An 18,220-nucleotide genomic window follows, 5' to 3' on the forward strand; every position below is an offset into this window, starting at 1 on the left:
ATTATACAATCTCTTTATATGCTCCTGGGTCTGATTTCTAATTTGCTTTATTAAATTTTCCTCCTTTGCATTATACCAATTTTTGATCTGAGGAATGCCACTTTTGACAGGAAAGCAGTTATCCAATTGTGAAGAGGTCCTGAAATGCCATAGGATTTTAGTTTTAGGAGAAGTTTATTGTGTACTACTGAGTCAAAAGCTTTGCAGAAATCTATGTAGATTGCATCTATTGCTTTGCCTTGATCAAGATTTGTAATCCATACGTTTTGGCAGTGGAGAAGTTGTAAATTACATGATAATTTTTTTCTGAAACCAAATTGTTTATTAGAGAGTAGGTTGTTTGTTTCTAGGTGGAGGGTAATGGATTGGTTGATGATAGATTCCATTACTTTGCAGGTGACGCAGCACAGAGAGTTTGTAATTTTCAACTAGGCTGGGATCTCCTTTTTTGAAGATTAGGATGACTGTGGCTAGAGACCAAAGTTTGGGAAGGGAACCAGTCGTGAAAGCTTTATCAAAGGTTATGCTTAGGGGTTCTGCTATATTAGTGGAAAGTTTTTTTAAGAAGTATGCACATAGTCCATTAGGCCCAATAGATAAAGATGGTTTCAGTTTGTGGAGAGCGTTTTCAACATTATCTTCTGTGAAGTCTATGTAGATTGCATCTATTGCTTTGCCTTGATCAAGATTTGTAATCCATACGTTTTGCAGTGGAGAAGTTGTAAGTTACATGATAATTTTTGGGATCTAAGTGCCATCTATAAAACATCTTATAAAAATTTTCCTTCAATCCAATTAACCACATCCAAAGCTTTTCATCTCCCAACCCCTCCCATTACATAAAATAACTTTCTAATTATTCAAAGCCAATCTGATATTTCTTAATCTGATATCTATTTTGTAGATAATCAATCCATTTTTTCCATTCAATTAAATATCTTTCCTGCGTATTGTCTTTTAAAAAAGCTGAGATTTTAGCCATCTCAGCCAAATTAATGACTTTCAGTATCCATTCTTCTATTGTAGGTACCTCTTCTTTCTTCCAGTATTGTCCAATCAACAGTCTTGCTGCTGTTATTAAATTCAGAATCAATTTAGTCTCAATCCCTGTACAATCCGTTATAATTCCCAAAAGGAAAAATTGTGGCAGGAACTTTATCTTCTTCTTCAGTACATTTTGAATAATCCACCAAATTCTTATCCAAAAGGCCTTAATTTTCTTGCAAGTCCACCAAATATGAAAATATGTAGCGTCATCACAATCACACCTCCAACATTTCGCTTGGATATTAGGATACATACATGATAATTTTTTGGGATCTAAGTGCCATCTATAAAACATCTTATAAAAATTTTCCCTTAAATTCTGTGCTTGTGTAAACTTAACATTTCTAACCCAGATTTTCTCCCATGTTTCCAACATTATTGGTTCCTGAATATTCTGTGCCCATTTTATCATACAGTCCTTTACCAAATCCTTTTCCGAATCTATTTCAAGCAACATATTATACAATCTCTTTATATGCTCCTGGGTCTGATTTCTAATTTGCTTTATTAAATTTTCCTCCCTTTGCATTATACCAATTTTTTGATCTGAGGAATGCCACTTTTGACAGGAACAGGATTTGATAGAGTGTTGCCAATTTTGACCACTTGTTGTCTGTTTGACAGGAAAGCAGTTATGCAATAGTGAAGAGGTCCTGAAATGCCATAGGATTTTAGTTTTAGGAGAAGTTTATCGTGTACTACTGAGTCAAAAGCTTTGCAGAAATCTATGTAGATTGCATCTATTGCTTTGCCTTGATCAAGATTTGTAATCCATACGTTTTTGCAGTGGAGAAGTTGTAAGTTACATGATAATTTTTTTCTGAAACCAAATTGTTTATTACAGAGTAGGTTGTTCGTTTCTAGGTGGAGGGTAATGGATTGGTTGATGATAGATTCCATTATTTTGCAGGTGACGCAGCATAGAGAGTTTGTAATTTTCAACTAGGCTGGGATCTCCTTTTTTGAAGATTAGGATGACTGTGGCTAGAGACCAAAGTTTGGGAAGGGAACCAGTCGTGAAAGCTTTATCAAAGATTATGCTTAAGGGTTCTGCTATATTAGTGGAAAGTTTTTTTAAGAAGTATGCACATAGTCCATTAGGCCCAATAGATAAAGATGGTTTCAGTTTGTGGAGAGCTTTTTCAACATTATCTTCTGTGAAGTCTATATGTGTTAAGTCATTGTAATCATTGTTGGTACAATTGGGGAATGTCAGATATGAGCCATCACTGTTAACAAAGACTGAGCCAAATATTGTGTTCAAGACATTTGCTTTAACTGTTTCATCGTTACATTCTTTGACGTTGGATTCTTTTAGTGGTGGGATGGATCTCGAGTTTTTAAGTTTGTTGTTCACAAAATTATAAAAAGCACGATTGGAATTTGTGCGCAGAAGGTCTTCTTCTTGTTTGGTGTGTTAATTGGTGCATTCAATTTTTATTTGGTTGCAAATATTTCTGTAGCGGTTTTTGAAGTTTGCTACATGGCCCTTTTGTTTATTCTCTCGTATGGTTATTTCAAGCTTATATATACTGTTGTGTTTGACAAAATAAATAAATAAAATAATAAAATAAAATAAAATAAAATAAAACAGTTCCTGAGGACAGAGAACAACAATGGTACATACACAAATTATTTGCAGGGGCATGACCTGTCTTTCCAGATGTTTTCATCAGGATGGTTATCAGCCATATAAAAGTAGGAAGGGGAACTTTGCTAGCCTAGTGAAGAAGTTGAGTTACGATATTAATTTGGACATAAAGTCATAGTAAAAAAAACACCCTCAAACAAAAAATTGATCTTTTTCCAATGTGGATATTTTCAAACAAACAAACACCCTCCTCAGCTTTCAGGGTTCCAAGTAACACCCCCAATGAAAGAAAACTCTGAGGCTTGAGTTTCCTCAAAAGTTCCATTTTATTAGAGATGTCATACTGGCACATCTGGGAAAACCCGAATCTGAAAGCTTCCAGGTTTTCCCCACCCAAATGAAAATCCAAATCCCTGCCCAGTACCCACATGTCCATCACATGGTCCAATCCAAGCATTGTCCCAACTGGAGATGCCCCCCAGACACACCACTCCAGGTTCAGGGCAGGATGTCCTTGACTCTCTGAGAAAGGAATGTTATTATGACTATATATCTCCCCTGCTCTATACAATCCCCCCTCTCAATTTCCCTCAGCACTAAATGTGGCAGGCCTGAATATCCAATACAAAGATGGCTTCTAGGCCTGACACAGAGCTCTTGAATAATGGCCCTTAGCAAATCATGGCAGTGGCCCCCACTGGAGTCTTCTCCTCGAATGTGTAGAAGGTGATTCAAGGGTGAAACAAATTGAGTCGGGAGGAAGAGAAGCAAATGAGGAGGATTCCAGCCACTGGAGGAAAGTGAAGAAGGTGTTGTGGTCTGCCAGCAGCCCATGGGGAGGAGGCTGGGGAGGACCACGGGCCAGTCCTGGAGGCTGGGGAAGGCCCAGATGAGAGCTCTGCATTGGAGGCAGAGATGGGGCCAGGGCCGTATGGGAGTGATGCACGGACTCCGGAGCCTCAGGAGTCAGACAGCAGAGAGGAACAGGAATTGGAGGAGCCTGTTCCTAGTGCACGCATGCACAGAGCTGCTAGAAGGCAAGAGCAGCTAAAGCAAAAAGGATGACTCGGGAGTAAGGCCAGGAGATGATTGGCCCCTCCCATAAGGCTTAAAAGAGCAGCAAAGGCTCTTGGGCTTTCTTACAAAAAGAAAGCAACATTGCTACATTGGTTTCCAGTCAGCATCTCTTGTTTCTGAACTTCATGGGGCTTTGCCAAGAAGATAAAGGTTTGTGATAAGACAAAGGACCTTTTCTGAAGGACTTGTTTTCGAAATAATTTGCACTAAACTGGGAATGAAGTAATTCCCGGCTGTTATGATAAAATAGGTTTGTTTAAGACTAAACTGTGTCTTGTAATGACTAAGTGAGCCTAGGTCACATCAGAAGGGAGGGAGAATAGAGGGTTATAAAATGATGTGGGATATGGACAGCCAGGCTTTTGTCCTTTCTCAGAAATCCATCCCAGCTGAATCAAGGAACATCCTTAAAAAAAGCCAAAACAACCCAAGGGAACCTGTCACTTCATGCTGCAAGAACACGCAAAAAAGGCCAGGCCAGCTCCACTGGCACACAAGATCTTTCCTATAATGCTCCGCAATGTTTTTCTCACTATAGACCCCTATCCAAAAACTACCATCAGTTCCTGGCATTGATGTTTGCTGTCATGGAGGTCAACAGGGACCTGATTCTCCTCCCCAACATCACCCTTGGCTTCCTCATCTATGAAAATCAGAAGATGGAGAGGAAGATTTTCTCAAACAGCCTCTCCCTGCTGTCCACACGACGCCAAATGTTTCCAGGTTACAAATGTGACAGGCGGGATCCTTTGCTCTCTGTCATTGGAGGTCACAACTCCAAATCCTCAAGGCAGATGGCCTCCATCTTCAGCATCTTCAAGGTCCCACAGGTAAGGGGGCTGCACTGGATGCAGTATGGAGTAGGCAAACAACAGAAGCACACCCAGAAGCTCAGGATGTAAGCAAAGGTGTTGCCTTTGCCATATGTTGCCTTTGCCATGTGGCCCAGCTAATCGCCTTGCTGATGCCCACTCAGCTCAGTTCACCAAAGGTAAGCAATGCATGCTGCCCACTGGCCCTTCGCCTTGGGTTGGGGGAGCGTGGCCCCAAGGATGCACCATTCCCTGAGCACCTGGAGCCACCGCCTGCCTCAGCCGGGTTGGGGAATGTGCGATTCCCAGGCTCCAGCCTTGCCCCAGAGCCACTGCCCACTCACCATTTGCCTCGACCAGGTTGGGGAATGCACCATTCCCTGGCTCTGGCCTTGCCCCGGAGGTCTGCCTGCTCACCGCCCATCTCGGCTGGGTTGAGGAATGTGCAATTCCCCAGCTCCGGCCTTGCCTTGGAGCCACCGCCTGCTCGCTGCCCGCTCTACCTTAAGCACAATGTGTTGCCCCATTACCCCTCCTTCAGAGGCCCCGGATCTTAATTTCCCTGCTTCCTCCACCATGACAACCTCTTTCATTGTCCTGTGGCCATGACCTTACCTTCCTCCCACGGCTAGTTGCCAGGGAAGGCAAGCCAGGGCTGCGCCATTGTCACCGCTAGGCTCCCCGCCAGCCTGCATCTCGCCCCACTTGTCATGAGATACCTGCAGCCATCAAGTGTTCTTTTAAGTGTGGTGGCTGCACTGAAAAAAAGATTTGGCAGCTTCAGGCTTCTTGCAGCAAAACTTACCTCCGCTCCACTTCTCCAACACACAGCCACTGCCACCACGCAGGTGCACCCCATTGCCTGCTTCCACTGGGACTTGCCTGGGGGGGACTTGACCTTCTCGCAGTCGCACCAAAAAAGAGAGGTTGCCTTCCCCTCTTCCACCAGCCACCATGGGAGGAAGGTAAGCCCAAAGAGAGAGGCGGTCGTAGGGGAGGAAGCAGGGCTAGGGCTGGGGCCTCTGAAGGAGGGGAAACAGGGTGACACGTATGACTGGCAAAGGGAGATGGAAAAATTTGAATTCCACCACTGCTTCTGATCTATAACAACCAGGGAAAACCGGTAACTGGTGTGTTAAGTCTGGGCAATGATGAGGCAGGAGACGATCTTAGTGACAACAGCTCTTTGGTTTATTGTGAGAACCCAGCAAAGGCAATAGGCAAACATCTCTCTTTATATAGTATTTTGGCTGAGGCACCAGCCAATCAGGAACGTGTATTTTCCCGCCCAAATTTCCTTCCAATATTTCAAATACATTACATGGTGGCTCTTCCTAAGAAGGGAGGAAGATGAAGCTTGTCACTCAAAGTGAGTCAGCCTGACTGGAGGGGCATTAACTACACATTGGTGGCCCTTAAAGTCACCTTAAAACTTAACTTTGTTTTTGAAAAAAGATTCTCCCTTTCTCCAGCTTGGTGTCGGCTTTGAGTTCACTCAAGGAGACAGAAGAGTTTATCCTTCCTTCTTCCGGATTAATCCCAGTGAATCTGCTCAGTATGTGGGTTTAGTCCAGCTGCTCCTGTATTTCCACTGGAACTGGGTTGGGCTGGTGGCCAACATAGATGATGGTGGGGAACATTTTGTCTCATCTCTGATACCAAAGCTCAAGGAGGAGGAGATCTGCCTGGCCTTCACTGAAATAATGAAATTTGATTTTTACACTGAACAAGATCCAAAATTGCATCATATTTTGAACACGTGGTCAAAAGGTGAAGTGATTATTTTTTTTGGAGACTACAGTAGTGTTACAAGTGCACAGATAGTTGTGTTTGCTTATGAAACACAGAGATATACATCATTACTGAAAGTTTGGATCTTTACATCCAATTGGAAACTTAATGTGATGAAGTCTCAATATATATTGTCACTTATAAAACCCTTCCATGGGGCTTTGCAATTCAGGGACCACACCAGGGATATCTCCGAATTCAGCCGTTTTCTCATGTCTTTAGACCCTTTGAACCCACGAGGGGATGTCTTTCTCCCTCCATGGTGGGAAGGGGTCTTTGACTGCAGGATCTGCAAACCAGGAGAGCTCCTTCAAAAGGAGGAACAACCATGTACAGGAAAGGAGAATTTGCAGAATCTGCCAATTTACATGTTTGAAACAAGCATGACAGGTGAAAGTTACAATATCTACAATGCCATTTATGCTGTGGCCCATGGACTACATGCCATGCATGGATCAGGAACACGACCAGCTATGATGAGACTTGGAAAGAAGATCTCAGATGTCCAGTCATGGCAGGTAATCCAGTCCACAGATCCTTAGAGTCCATATAGAACATTCTGCACGTGTAGAACATAGAATAATAGAGTTGGATGTGACCTCAGAGGCCCCCTGCTCAAACAGGAGACCTTTATCATATCAGAAAAATGGATCTCCAGCATCTTTTTGAAAGCCTCCAGCGACGGAGCATCCACAACTTCTGAAAGCAAGCTATTCCATTGGTTGATTGCTCTCACTGTTAAGAAATTTCTCCTTAGTTCCAGGTTACTTCTCTCCTTGGTTATTTTCCAACCATTGTTTCTTGTCTTGCCTTTTGGTGCTTTGGAAAATAGTTTGACACCCCCCATTTTGGTAGGAGTCTTTCAAGTATGGGAAGACTCCTATCTTGTCACCCCTAGTTCTTCTTTTCATTAGACTAGACACACCAAATTCCTGTAGCCATTCTTCTTATGTCTTAGCCTCCAGTCCCCTAATCCTTTTTGTTGCTCTTCTCTGCACTCTTTCAAGAGTCTCAACATCTTTTTTATATTGTGGTGACCAGAATAGGATGCAGTATTTCAAGTCAGAGTCTCCAAGATGTCAGAATCTGTCAATGGCCTTACTAAGGCTTTGTAAAGCGGTATTAGAACTTCACGTGATTTTGATTCTATGCCTCTTTTAATACAGGCTAGGATTGCATTGGCTTTTTTTAGCTGCTTCCACACACTGGCGTTCCCTCCATATAGATGTAGTTCTGTTGTGGAGTACAAGTTGAACACAAATTGTCAGGCAGCAAAAACCCACCTAGTGGTTATGCTGTCTTTCTCACATTTTACTAGCTTGCCAAGAAATAGGCTGAGGTCTACTTTATCAAATCCTTTATCAAAATCAAAGTATCAAATCACAAATCAAATCACATCCACAGCATTTTGCTGGCCTACTAATTTGAACACTTCGTCAAAGAATGAGATAGAATTTGTTCAGCATGATCTGTTGGTTATGAAACCATGTTGGCTTCTGGTTAGAGTCTTGTCCATCCTAGATGTTTGCAGTTCTGTTGCTTAATTGACTTTTCCAAGATCTTCCCAGGTATTGATGTCACACTGATTGGTCTGTAATTTCCTGGATCTGTTTTTTTTTCTCCTCCTTTTCTGAAAATGGGAACCACATTCCAGTCCTCAGATAGTCCCCTGGTGCTCCAAGAATCTTGAAAGATCTGTTTCAATGGTTCTAAAATCCTTCTGAACTCTGGGATGTAATCCAACAGGACCCATTGATTACTTCTTTGCCATCTGCTCCCATTAGTGGACTGATTGTTTCTTTGACTTTTTTCTTGTTTTTATGTGATGAAATAAACTTTTTTATTGTTTTTTGACACTTGTGGCAAGTCTTTGTTCAAAGTTAGCTTTCCTAACTTCATCTTTGCAGGTTCAAGCTATTTCTGTTATTCTGCCTTAATTACATTTCCCTTTTTCCATTTTTTCGCACTTGTCCTTTTTTTCCTTCAGTTAGTCTGCATGTTCTTTGTGCAACCATGGTAGATTTTTCTTGGTGTCCTTGGATTTCTTTTTTAGTGGTGTTGAACTAGATTGGGCATTTATAAAACTGTAGATTTCAGAGTTTCCCATGCTTCTTGAGTTGATTTGCCCTTTAAGGTTTTCAGCCATGGGATCCTTCCTTCCATCAGTACATTCCAGTCATGAGTTCCATCCCATCAAGTACACCTTGTGTACTAGTATTTCAAGTTCACCATATTTTTCTTTTTTTTCTTTCTTTTTTCTCTTTACTCCCTACATCCTTATATGATTGGTTATCAATATGGCGTTTTATCACTGCATCCCAAAGAAGATTAAAGAAGAAATATTTTTTTAAAACAACAATAATACAGATTAAGTATAATGTTTGATTCAATAGGGGTAGAAGGGGGAAGGAGAAATAAAACAAACCAATTTTACCTAAGAGTCATGATGTATGACATTCCCAAAAGATTTTAAAAACTATTCAATGGTTGTGTGACTTTCATGGAGGGTCCATTGCATAGAGTGATCCAGAGCAAGATGACCATTCTGGCAGATATTACAACGGGTCAACTGAAGTCCCAGTAGACATATTTTCAGAACCACCTCAGTTTCCTTCATGTTGTAGCCTGAATCCAGTTATAGAAAGACAAGATGAATTGAGTCATTGTAACTCTGATGTACGTTACTACAGCTTAGCATGCTCTGTGACCCCATCCCATGTGTTTTCCTCGCCATTTGTTGCACTGAACTGCTTGTTGTGTGAAACCAGCCTTGGTCAACGTTAGCACACAGAAGAGGACGCAAGGTGGTCTAAATTTCAGGAAATTGTGTTTTTTTTTTCTGCATCAAAGCATAAAGAATGGATCTCTATGTCCACTGAAATCAGGAATCTGGGCAGGCACTGTGAGGAAAACCAATTCTTAGAGGTGTAGGAAAGTGGTAGCAATTTCTGAAGGTCTCTTTTCATTCAGCTTCTTCCATACTTGAGGGACATCCAGTTCAACAACAGCGCTGGGGATGAAATCTACTTCTCAGAAAATGGACTGGGATCTGCTCGTTATGACCTTTTCAACTGGGTTCTGCTCCCCAACAAATCTTTTGTCCCTGTGAAAGTTGGACAAATAGATCCCGGGGCTCCTGCAGGACAGGATTTCACCATTAATTCCGATGCAATTGTCTGGGCCAAAAAGGTGAGTTGGAAGGTCAAATAAATCCAGCAAAAGAGTCATTCTCTTCTGGGGATTCAAAACCGCTCCCTTGCTGGAGAACGGGTTACTGGATCAAAAATTTGGCAACCATTTAAAGAAAAAGCTGTTTTGCATGTATGCAAATATGTTAATATTTGAGATCTGATTTGTGACAGATCAAAAAGGGTTGAGATCAGGAAGAAAATCTGCCTGAAACCCAGGATGCAGATGGAGCAGCCAAGAGTGGTTTCCATGGACCATTCCTGTTCAGTTGGATCCCCATCACTGTTTGCTTCAGCAAAGCTATAGCTCAATTCACGGCCCTTCTTTTGCATGTCTCCAGTTCCAAACCCCAGAATCCATTGGCGGTTTAGCATTGCACTAGCCTGAATCCTCCAGGAGCTTTTCCTGGTTTGTGCTACACTTGAGTTAACCATTGCTTTTGAAGATATTCTAATGATGGAAAGAGAAATATATAAAAAAATAAGTAAAGGATATTCATTGCTGAAGGCATCTCAAGTATTTCTCTCTTCTCTTTCAGAAGGTGCCCTTTGCCAGGTGTGGCCTGAAGAGGTGCCAGGCAGGAGAGAGGAGAAGAGTTCCAGAGGGTGAGCAGGTTTGCTGCTACCAATGTGACCCTTGTCCAGAAGGGACCATTTCTAATCAGACAGGTAGAGCACATTCCAAATGTAGATCTTCCAGGATCAACGAAATCATTCAGTAGAAAGAAATATCAATTTTGTTGTCATTTTTCTTTTTTTGGTAGATTGACATTCTTCAATATATTCACGATTTTCAGCAGAACCTTTATTCATGCATCTGAACTGGCCTCCACTTCCCTCCCCCAACCCCCTTTCTGGCTCCTCAGCAATTTAACTGAGGGCAGTTTCAGAGCACAATTCATAAGTTACCCACTGGGCTTTCTAGTCCTACTCTTACATCTAACAATGTCCAGGAAAACCAGATACCAAACTTTTCATGAAGGAATGGGCTTGAGGTTGAAGCTTTGATTTTCATTATTTAGGGTGTTTTTCTTTCTGTGCTATCAGTCTCCCAGGAGATTGACAGACCTGTTGGAGAAGAGGGGGGGGTCCATCTAACTCAGACTGCCTGCCTTTCCCTGCAGAGAGAGAGAGAGAGAGAGAGAGAGAGAGAGAGAGATGATAGATATAGAGAGAGAGAGAGAGAGAGAGAGAGAGAGAGAGAGAGAGAGAGAGAGAGACAAAAAGACAGAGAGAGAGAGAGAGAGACAGAAAGACAGATAGAGAGATAGAGAGAGAGAGAGAGAGATGTAGATAGAGATAGAGATAGATAGACATAGACATAGACATAGACATAGATAGGTGAATGGATAGATAGAAAGAAAGAAAGAAAGAAAGAAAGAAAGATAGATAGATAGATAGATAGATAGATAGATAGATAGATAGATAGAATAGAATAGATATAAAATAGAGAGAGTGTGTTAGATAGAGATAGAGATAGAGGGGGGGGAGAGGGAGAGGGAGAGGGAGAGATAGATAGAGATAAATGGATAGATAGATAGATAGATAGATAGATATAAAAGAGAGGGAGAGTGATAGAGATAGATAGATAGATAGATAGATAGATAGATAGATAGATAGATAGATAGGATAGATAGATAGGATAGATAGATAGATATAGATGATAGATAGATAGATAGATAGATAGATAGATAGATAGATAGATAGATATAAAATAGAGGATAGAGAGAGAGAGAGAGAGAGAGATAAATAGGTGAATGGATAGAGAGATAGAGAGATAGAGAGATAGAGAGATAGAGAGATAGCAATAGATAGCGAGATGGAGATAGAGATAGAGATAGATAGACATAGACATAGACATAGATAGGTGAATGGATAGATAGATAGAAAGAAAGAAAGAAAGATAGATAGATAGATAGATAGATAGATAGATAGATAGATAGATAGATAGATAGATAGATAGATAGATATAAAATAGAGAGAGAGATAGAGAGAGATAGAGATAGAGATAGAGATAGATAGATGAATGGATAGATAGATAGATAGATAGATAGATAGATAGATAGATAGATAGATAGATAATAGAAAGAAAGAAAGAAAGAAAGAAAGAAAGAAAGAAAGAAAGAAAGAAAGAAAGAAAGAAAGAAAGAAAGAAAGAAAGAAAGAAAGAAAGATAGATAGATAGAGAGATAGAGAGATAGAGAGATAGAGAGATAGAGAGATAGCAATAGATAGATAGATAGCAATAGATAGATAGATAGATAGATAGATAGATGATAGATAGATAGATAGATAGATAGACAGAAAGACAGATAGAGAGAGAGACAGAAAGACAGATAGAGAGAGAGAGAGACAGAAAGACAGATAGAGAGAGATAGATAGAAAGAAAGATAATTTTCATCAAATTATTCAGAGTCAATATATAGTCTGAATGAGTCGGTGCAAAATACAAAGTAAAGAACTTGAATGCAAAAGATGGAAGCAACCTTGTCTCAGACTAGCCTATATCCAGAATAATCAATATTGAAGAATGATTTGTTCTTTTTGACATCTCATGTTATGCAAAGTACTCTTGATTTCAGATTCTGCAAGCTGTGATCCATGCCCAGAAGACCAATATCCCAACAAGGAGAAGGACCACTGCATTGCTAAGAAGATCCACTTCCTTGCCTATGAAGATGCCCTGGGATATACTTTAGCTTTGCTCACCCTTTTTCTCTCTGTGATCACATTGGGAGTCCTGGCAATTTTCCTTAAACATCGTGACACACCGATTGTCAAGGCCAACAACCGAGATCTCACTTACCTCCTCCTGGTCTCCCTCCTGCTCTGCTTCCTCTGCTCCTTCCTCTTTATTGGTCAACCTGGGAAGCTCACCTGTCTCTTCCGACAAACTTCCTTTGCCATTCTCTTCTCTCTTGCAGTTTCCTCTGTGTTGGCAAAAACTGTCATGGTGGTTCTGGCCTTCATGGCCACCAAGCCAGGGAACAAGACAAGGAAATTCTTAGGAAAACCACTGACTAACTCCATTGTCGTAGCCTGTCCCCTGGTCCAGGCAATTCTTTGTGCCACCTGGCTGACAAATTCTCCCCCATTTCCCAACTTGGATTTCCATGCCTTGACTGGAGAGACCATCTTGGAATGTAATGAAGGCTCAACTTCAATGTTTTACATTGTCCTTGCCTACTTGGGTTTCCTGGCCCTTGTGAGTTTCACTGTGGCCTTTCTGGCTAGGAAATTGCCAGACAGCTTCAATGAAGCCAAGTTCATAACTTTCAGCATGCTGGTCTTTTGCAGTGTTTGGATCAGCTTCTTCCCCACCTACCTGAGCACCAAAGGGAAGTCCATGGTGGCCGTGGAGATCTTCTCCATCTTGGCTTCTGGGGCTGGTCTCTTGGCTTGTATCTTTTTCCCCAAATGTTACATTATCCTGCTGAGGCCCCATCTGAATTGTAAAGAGAATATAATGAGGCACAAGAATCTCTGATTTGCCCTGGGATTGGGAAATTTTACTTGGATTGGGGCATTTTTGACAGTTGTCTTTCATAAAGTCCCAATGATCATCTGAGTAATGCACATTGATATCAAAGGTGTGGATATTTATTAATTAAACAAATTTATCTAGTCATTCAACTCACACACCGCTGTGTCTCTGGGCAGCTGAAAAAATATTTTGTAAAATCCATCATATAATAAATCCATCATATAATACATCCATGATATTTTTTTTAAAAAAACCCATAACCCACCAATTTACAGCAGGAAAGTTTCCCATTTAATCAGAGTCTCTAAAATGTGTTGGATTGTGTTGGGTGGCTGGGAGCAGGAGGGGAAGACTTTTATTTTACAAAAGGAAAGGTTGCTAATTAAAAAGAGACAGTGAAATGGTAAATTGTGAATATCATCAAGTAGTGCAGAAATTAAATCTGTGCTAAAAATTGTATAGTTTATATTAAAATTATTTAAATAGAAATACTATTTCCTATAACTCCTTAATTTACCCTATATACATTTTAACTCCAATTTCACTATGTTTTCACATCTTCCTATTCTATATCTCAATAAATTTATTTATTGTTGACTTCTTTGTTTTTGCTGTCTTAATTATAGTTGGCCACTGTAATTCTCTAAGGAGCTACCCTCCTTTTTCTATGGAGTTCAATCTATTTATTTTATTTTTTTCATTTTATTTTATTTTATTTCTTTATTTTATTTTTCCTTTCCTCTCCTTTTATTTCATTTTATTTTTTATTTCATTTTATTTTTATGTTTTTTTTTCTTTCCGGACTGTCTTTAATTTTTTTTTCTTGTCTCTTCTGTTTGTTCCTTGAGGGCCTTCTTCACTCTTCTCTTCTGGCTCTCAGCTCCATCTGAGAAAGTATCTGGAACAACATAAAGACCTTGGAGTTTTCATATCAAATGATCTAAGTGCCAAAGCCCACTGCAACTACATAACAAAAAAGGCTCTAAGAGTTGTAAACCTAATCTTGCGTAGCTTCTTTTCCAAAAACACTACACTACTAACCAGAGCATATAAAACATTTGCTAGACCAATTCTAGAATATAGTTCGCCTGTCTGGAACCCTCACCACATTTCTGACATCAATACAATTGAACGTGTCCAGAAATATTTTACAAGAAGAGTTCTCCATTCCTCTGAAAACAACAAAATACCTTATCCCACCAGACTTGAAATTCTAGGCTTAGAAAATGTGGAACTCCGTCGCCTTCGACAAGACCTAAGTTTAACTCATAGAATCATCTATTGTAATGTCCTTCCTGTTAAAGACTACTTCAGCTTTAATTGCAATAATACATGAGCAACCAATAGATTTAAACTTAATGTTAACTACTTTAATTTAGATTGCAGAAAATATGACTTCTGTAACAGAATCATCAGTGCTTGGAACACTTTACCTGACTCTGTGGTCTCTTCCCATAATCCCAAAAGCTTTACCCAAAAACTTTCCACTATTGACCTCACCCCATTCCTAAGAGGACCATAAGGGGCGTGCATAAGAGCACAAATGTGCCTACTGGTGGCTCAAAGGGCCTCTGGTGGCTCAACAGGCTAATGCAGCCTGTTATTAACAGCAACTGCTTGCAATATTGCAAGTTCAAGTCCCACCAGGCCCAAGGTTGACTCAGCCTTCCATCCTTTATAAGGTAGGTAAAATGAGGACCCAGATTGTTGGGGGGCAATAAGTTGACTTTGTATATAGTATACAAAATGGATGAAGACTATTGCCTGACATAGTGTAAGCCGCCCTGAGTCTTCGGAGAAGGGCGGGATATAAATGCAAATAAAATAAAAAGTAAAATAAAAATAAATACTGTTCCTGTCCTATTGTTTTTCTTTTTCTTCTTCATATATATATATATTTGTTTTCTGAGGTTTTCACGGGTGTTTGTATGTAGGTCTTTGGTTGTTCGGGTTTTCTCCCGTGTAAAATTGGAAATGTCTTGGCAACGTTTCGACGAAGTCTCATTCGTCATCTTCAGGCTTCAGCTTCGTGCTTCTGGGAGCAATGTGTGATCGCAGCTGTTTCTTCCTTTTAACTGCTAGTGGGGGTTTGAACTGATTGGGTGGGAGCTTGGCTGTGCTCTGATTGGATGGAGGTTTTTTTGTGCTCTGATTGGCTGGGGGTGTGTCCTGTTTGGGTGGGGGCTTGGTTGTGCTCAATTTAGTCTGTGTTGCAGGGGGATTTGAGCTGGTGAGCTGCATAGCTGTTGTTTGGCTTTGTGGTGGTGCTACATCTTCATAGTGGGTGTCAGTCTGCTGCATGTATGGATTGGAGGGGTTTGAAATGGCTAATGTTGCAGCTGCGGTCTGGCTTCTGGTCCTTGGTCGTGCTTCATGATCAGTGTGGGTTTGGGTCTGCTTTCTGGGTGGATGTGCGGTGGTGACATCCTGTGTGGACCTCGTGAGTGTGGGTCTGGTGTCATTCCTCATGTTAGGGACTCGTTTGTCAATAACGGCGGGTTTCCAAATGGCTGGTAGGCGGGAGGTATCATCTCGTTTGTTCATGCTGTGTGGGCGTTTTTCTATCTCAATGGCTTCTCTGATTATTCTGTTGTTAAAGTGTTCAGTTTTGGCGATAGTTCTGGTCTTTTTAAAGTCAATATCATGTCCTGTGACTTTAAAGTGTTGGACCAGGGAAGAAGTTAGTTCCTCTTTTTGAATGAGTTCTTGTGTTCTTCGATGCGTGCACTTATTCTTCTGTTGGTTTGTCCAATGTATGTGGTGGGGCAGGCGGTGCATGGGATTTCATATACTCCTTGATTTTCTAACTCAATTTTGTCTTTGGGGTTTCTTAGGATGGTGGATATTTTTTGGTTTGTGCAGAATGCTGTCTTGATGTTGTGTTTGTGGAGGATCTTGCTGATTCTGTCTGTGGTGCCTTTTATATATGGGAGGAGGGCTGTGCCGTTTTCTTGTTCTCTGTCTTGGATTTTAGTGGGGGGTTCTTTTTGGATTAGCTTGGTAATCTTATTTCTTTGGAATCCATTGGATGTTAGTACGTTAGTGAGAGTGTCTAGTTCGGTTTTTAGGTGTTGTTCGTCAGCTAAGCATTTTGTTCTGGAAATGAGTGTCTTGGCTACGGAGTTGATCTGTGCTGGGAGGTGGTGTGAGTGCGTGCAGATAGCGGTTTGTGTGTGTTTTCTTCTGGTAGATGGTGTGTCCTAGGAGCCATTGGGTTTCTGTAGACTAAGACATCCAGGAAGGAAGTTGGTTGTTAACTTCTGTTTCCATGGTGAACTGTATTTTGGGGTGTAGGCTATTGAGGTGTGTGAGGAAGTTGTCAAGTTTTCTTTCCCGTGTGGCCAGATTATGAAGGTGTCGTCTACATATCTGAGCCAGAGTTTGGGTTTGTGATCAGATTTTTCTAGAGCTTGGGTTTCAAAGTGTTCCATGTAGAGATTGGCAATGACAGGTGAGAGGGGTGATCCCATGGGTGCTCCTTCTACTTGTTTGTATTTTTGTCCATTATAGATGAAGTATGTGTTGGATAGGCAGTGGTTGGTCAGATCTAGGATGTGCTTGGGGGGGGTTATATTTGTTTTGGATAGCTGTCAAGGCTTCTTTGATTGGCACTTGGGTGAAGAGGGATATGACATCAAAGCTCACGAGTAGGTCGTTGGGCTGTAAGTTTTGTTTCTTTATGATCTCTATGAACTGGAATGAGTTTTTTACGTGTGAGGTGATGGATATATATATATATCAATGGATTCCAAAGAAATAAGATTACCAAGCTAATCCAAAAAGAACCCCCCACTAAAATCCAAGACAGAGAACAAGAAAACGGCACAGCCCTCCTCCCATATATAAAAGGCACCACAGACAGAATCAGCAAGATCCTCCACAAACACAACATCAAGACAGCATTCTGCACAAACCAAAAAATATCCACCATCCTAAGAAACCCCAAAGACAAAATTGAGTTGGAAAATCAAGGAGTATATGAAATCCCATGCACCGCCTGCCCCACCACATACATCGGACAAACCAACAGAAGAATAAGTGCATTGAAGAACACAAGAACTCAGTCAAAAGAGGAACCAACTTCTTCCTGGTCCAACACTTTAAAGTCACAGGACATGATATTGACTTTAAAAGACCAGAACTATCGCCAAAACTGAACACTTTAACAACAGAATAATCAGAGAAGCCATTGAGATGAAAACCCACACAGCATGAACAAACGAGATGATACCTCCGCCTACCAGCCATTTGGAAACCCGCCTTAGACAAGCGAGTCCCTAACACGAGGAATGACACCAGACCCACACTCACGAGGTCCACACAGGATGTCACCACCGCACATCCACCCAGAAAGCAGACCCAAACCCACACTGATCATGAAGCACGACCAAGGACCAGAAGCCAGACCGCAGCTGCAACATTAGCCATTTCAAACCCCTCCAATCCATTCATGCAGCAGACTGACACCCACTATGAAGATGTAGCACGACCACAAAGCCAAACAACAGCTATGCAGCTCACCAGCTCAAATCCCCCTGCAGCACAGACTAGACTGAGCACAACCAAGCCCCCACCAACACAGGACACACCCCACAGCCAATCAGAGCACAGAAAAACCCCATCCAATCAGAGCACAGTCAAGCTCCCACCCAATCAGTTCAAACCCCACTAGCAGTTAAAAGGAAGAAACAGCTGCGATCACACATTGCTCCCAGAAGCACGGCTGAAGCCTGAAGATGACGAATGAGACTTAAAACGCCGCCAAGACACTTCCAATTTTACGCGGAGAAAACCCGAATAACCAAAGACTTACATACAAACATGAAAACCTCAGAAAACAAATATATATATATATATATATATATATATATATATATATATATATATATATATATATATATATATATATATATATATATATATATATATATATATATATATATATATATATGCCTCTAATATTTACTCATATATATGTTTATATACTATATAATCTTTTTGTATGATACTTATATATATTGTTGTGACAAAATAAATAAATAAATAAATAAATAAACATTTACTTCAGTCAGTTGTCCAACTGACAGACTGAGAGACACAACTGTGGTTTCAGGAACAGGTTTTCCTCCTGTCAAAATGATAAAATTACTCCAGTATTATGGGGATAATGTGGGCATTTCCCTCTCCTGGGATTCCTCAAACACTAGTAATTCTTACTTCATCTCAGTGG

General features: G+C 40.8%; 1 protein-coding gene across 1 annotated transcript; it reads left to right on the top strand.

The window, feature by feature from the left end:
- Window positions 1–3,302: 3,302 nt before the first annotated feature.
- Window positions 3,303–17,688, top strand: LOC131188683 (vomeronasal type-2 receptor 26-like; the record flags this gene model as incomplete). Its single annotated transcript, XM_058164134.1, has 9 exons — window positions 3,303–3,364; window positions 4,254–4,545; window positions 4,665–4,706; window positions 6,000–6,297; window positions 6,541–6,836; window positions 9,289–9,507; window positions 10,046–10,112; window positions 12,089–12,958; window positions 17,663–17,688. Coding segments are annotated over exons 1-9 (2,172 nt in total), but the record flags the coding sequence as incomplete, so codon positions are not given.
- Between the last annotated feature and the right edge of the window lie 532 nt (window positions 17,689–18,220).

The sequence above is a fragment of the Ahaetulla prasina genome, chromosome 1, assembly GCF_028640845.1.
Source record: "Ahaetulla prasina isolate Xishuangbanna chromosome 1, ASM2864084v1, whole genome shotgun sequence".
NCBI lineage: Eukaryota > Metazoa > Chordata > Lepidosauria > Squamata > Colubridae > Ahaetulla > Ahaetulla prasina.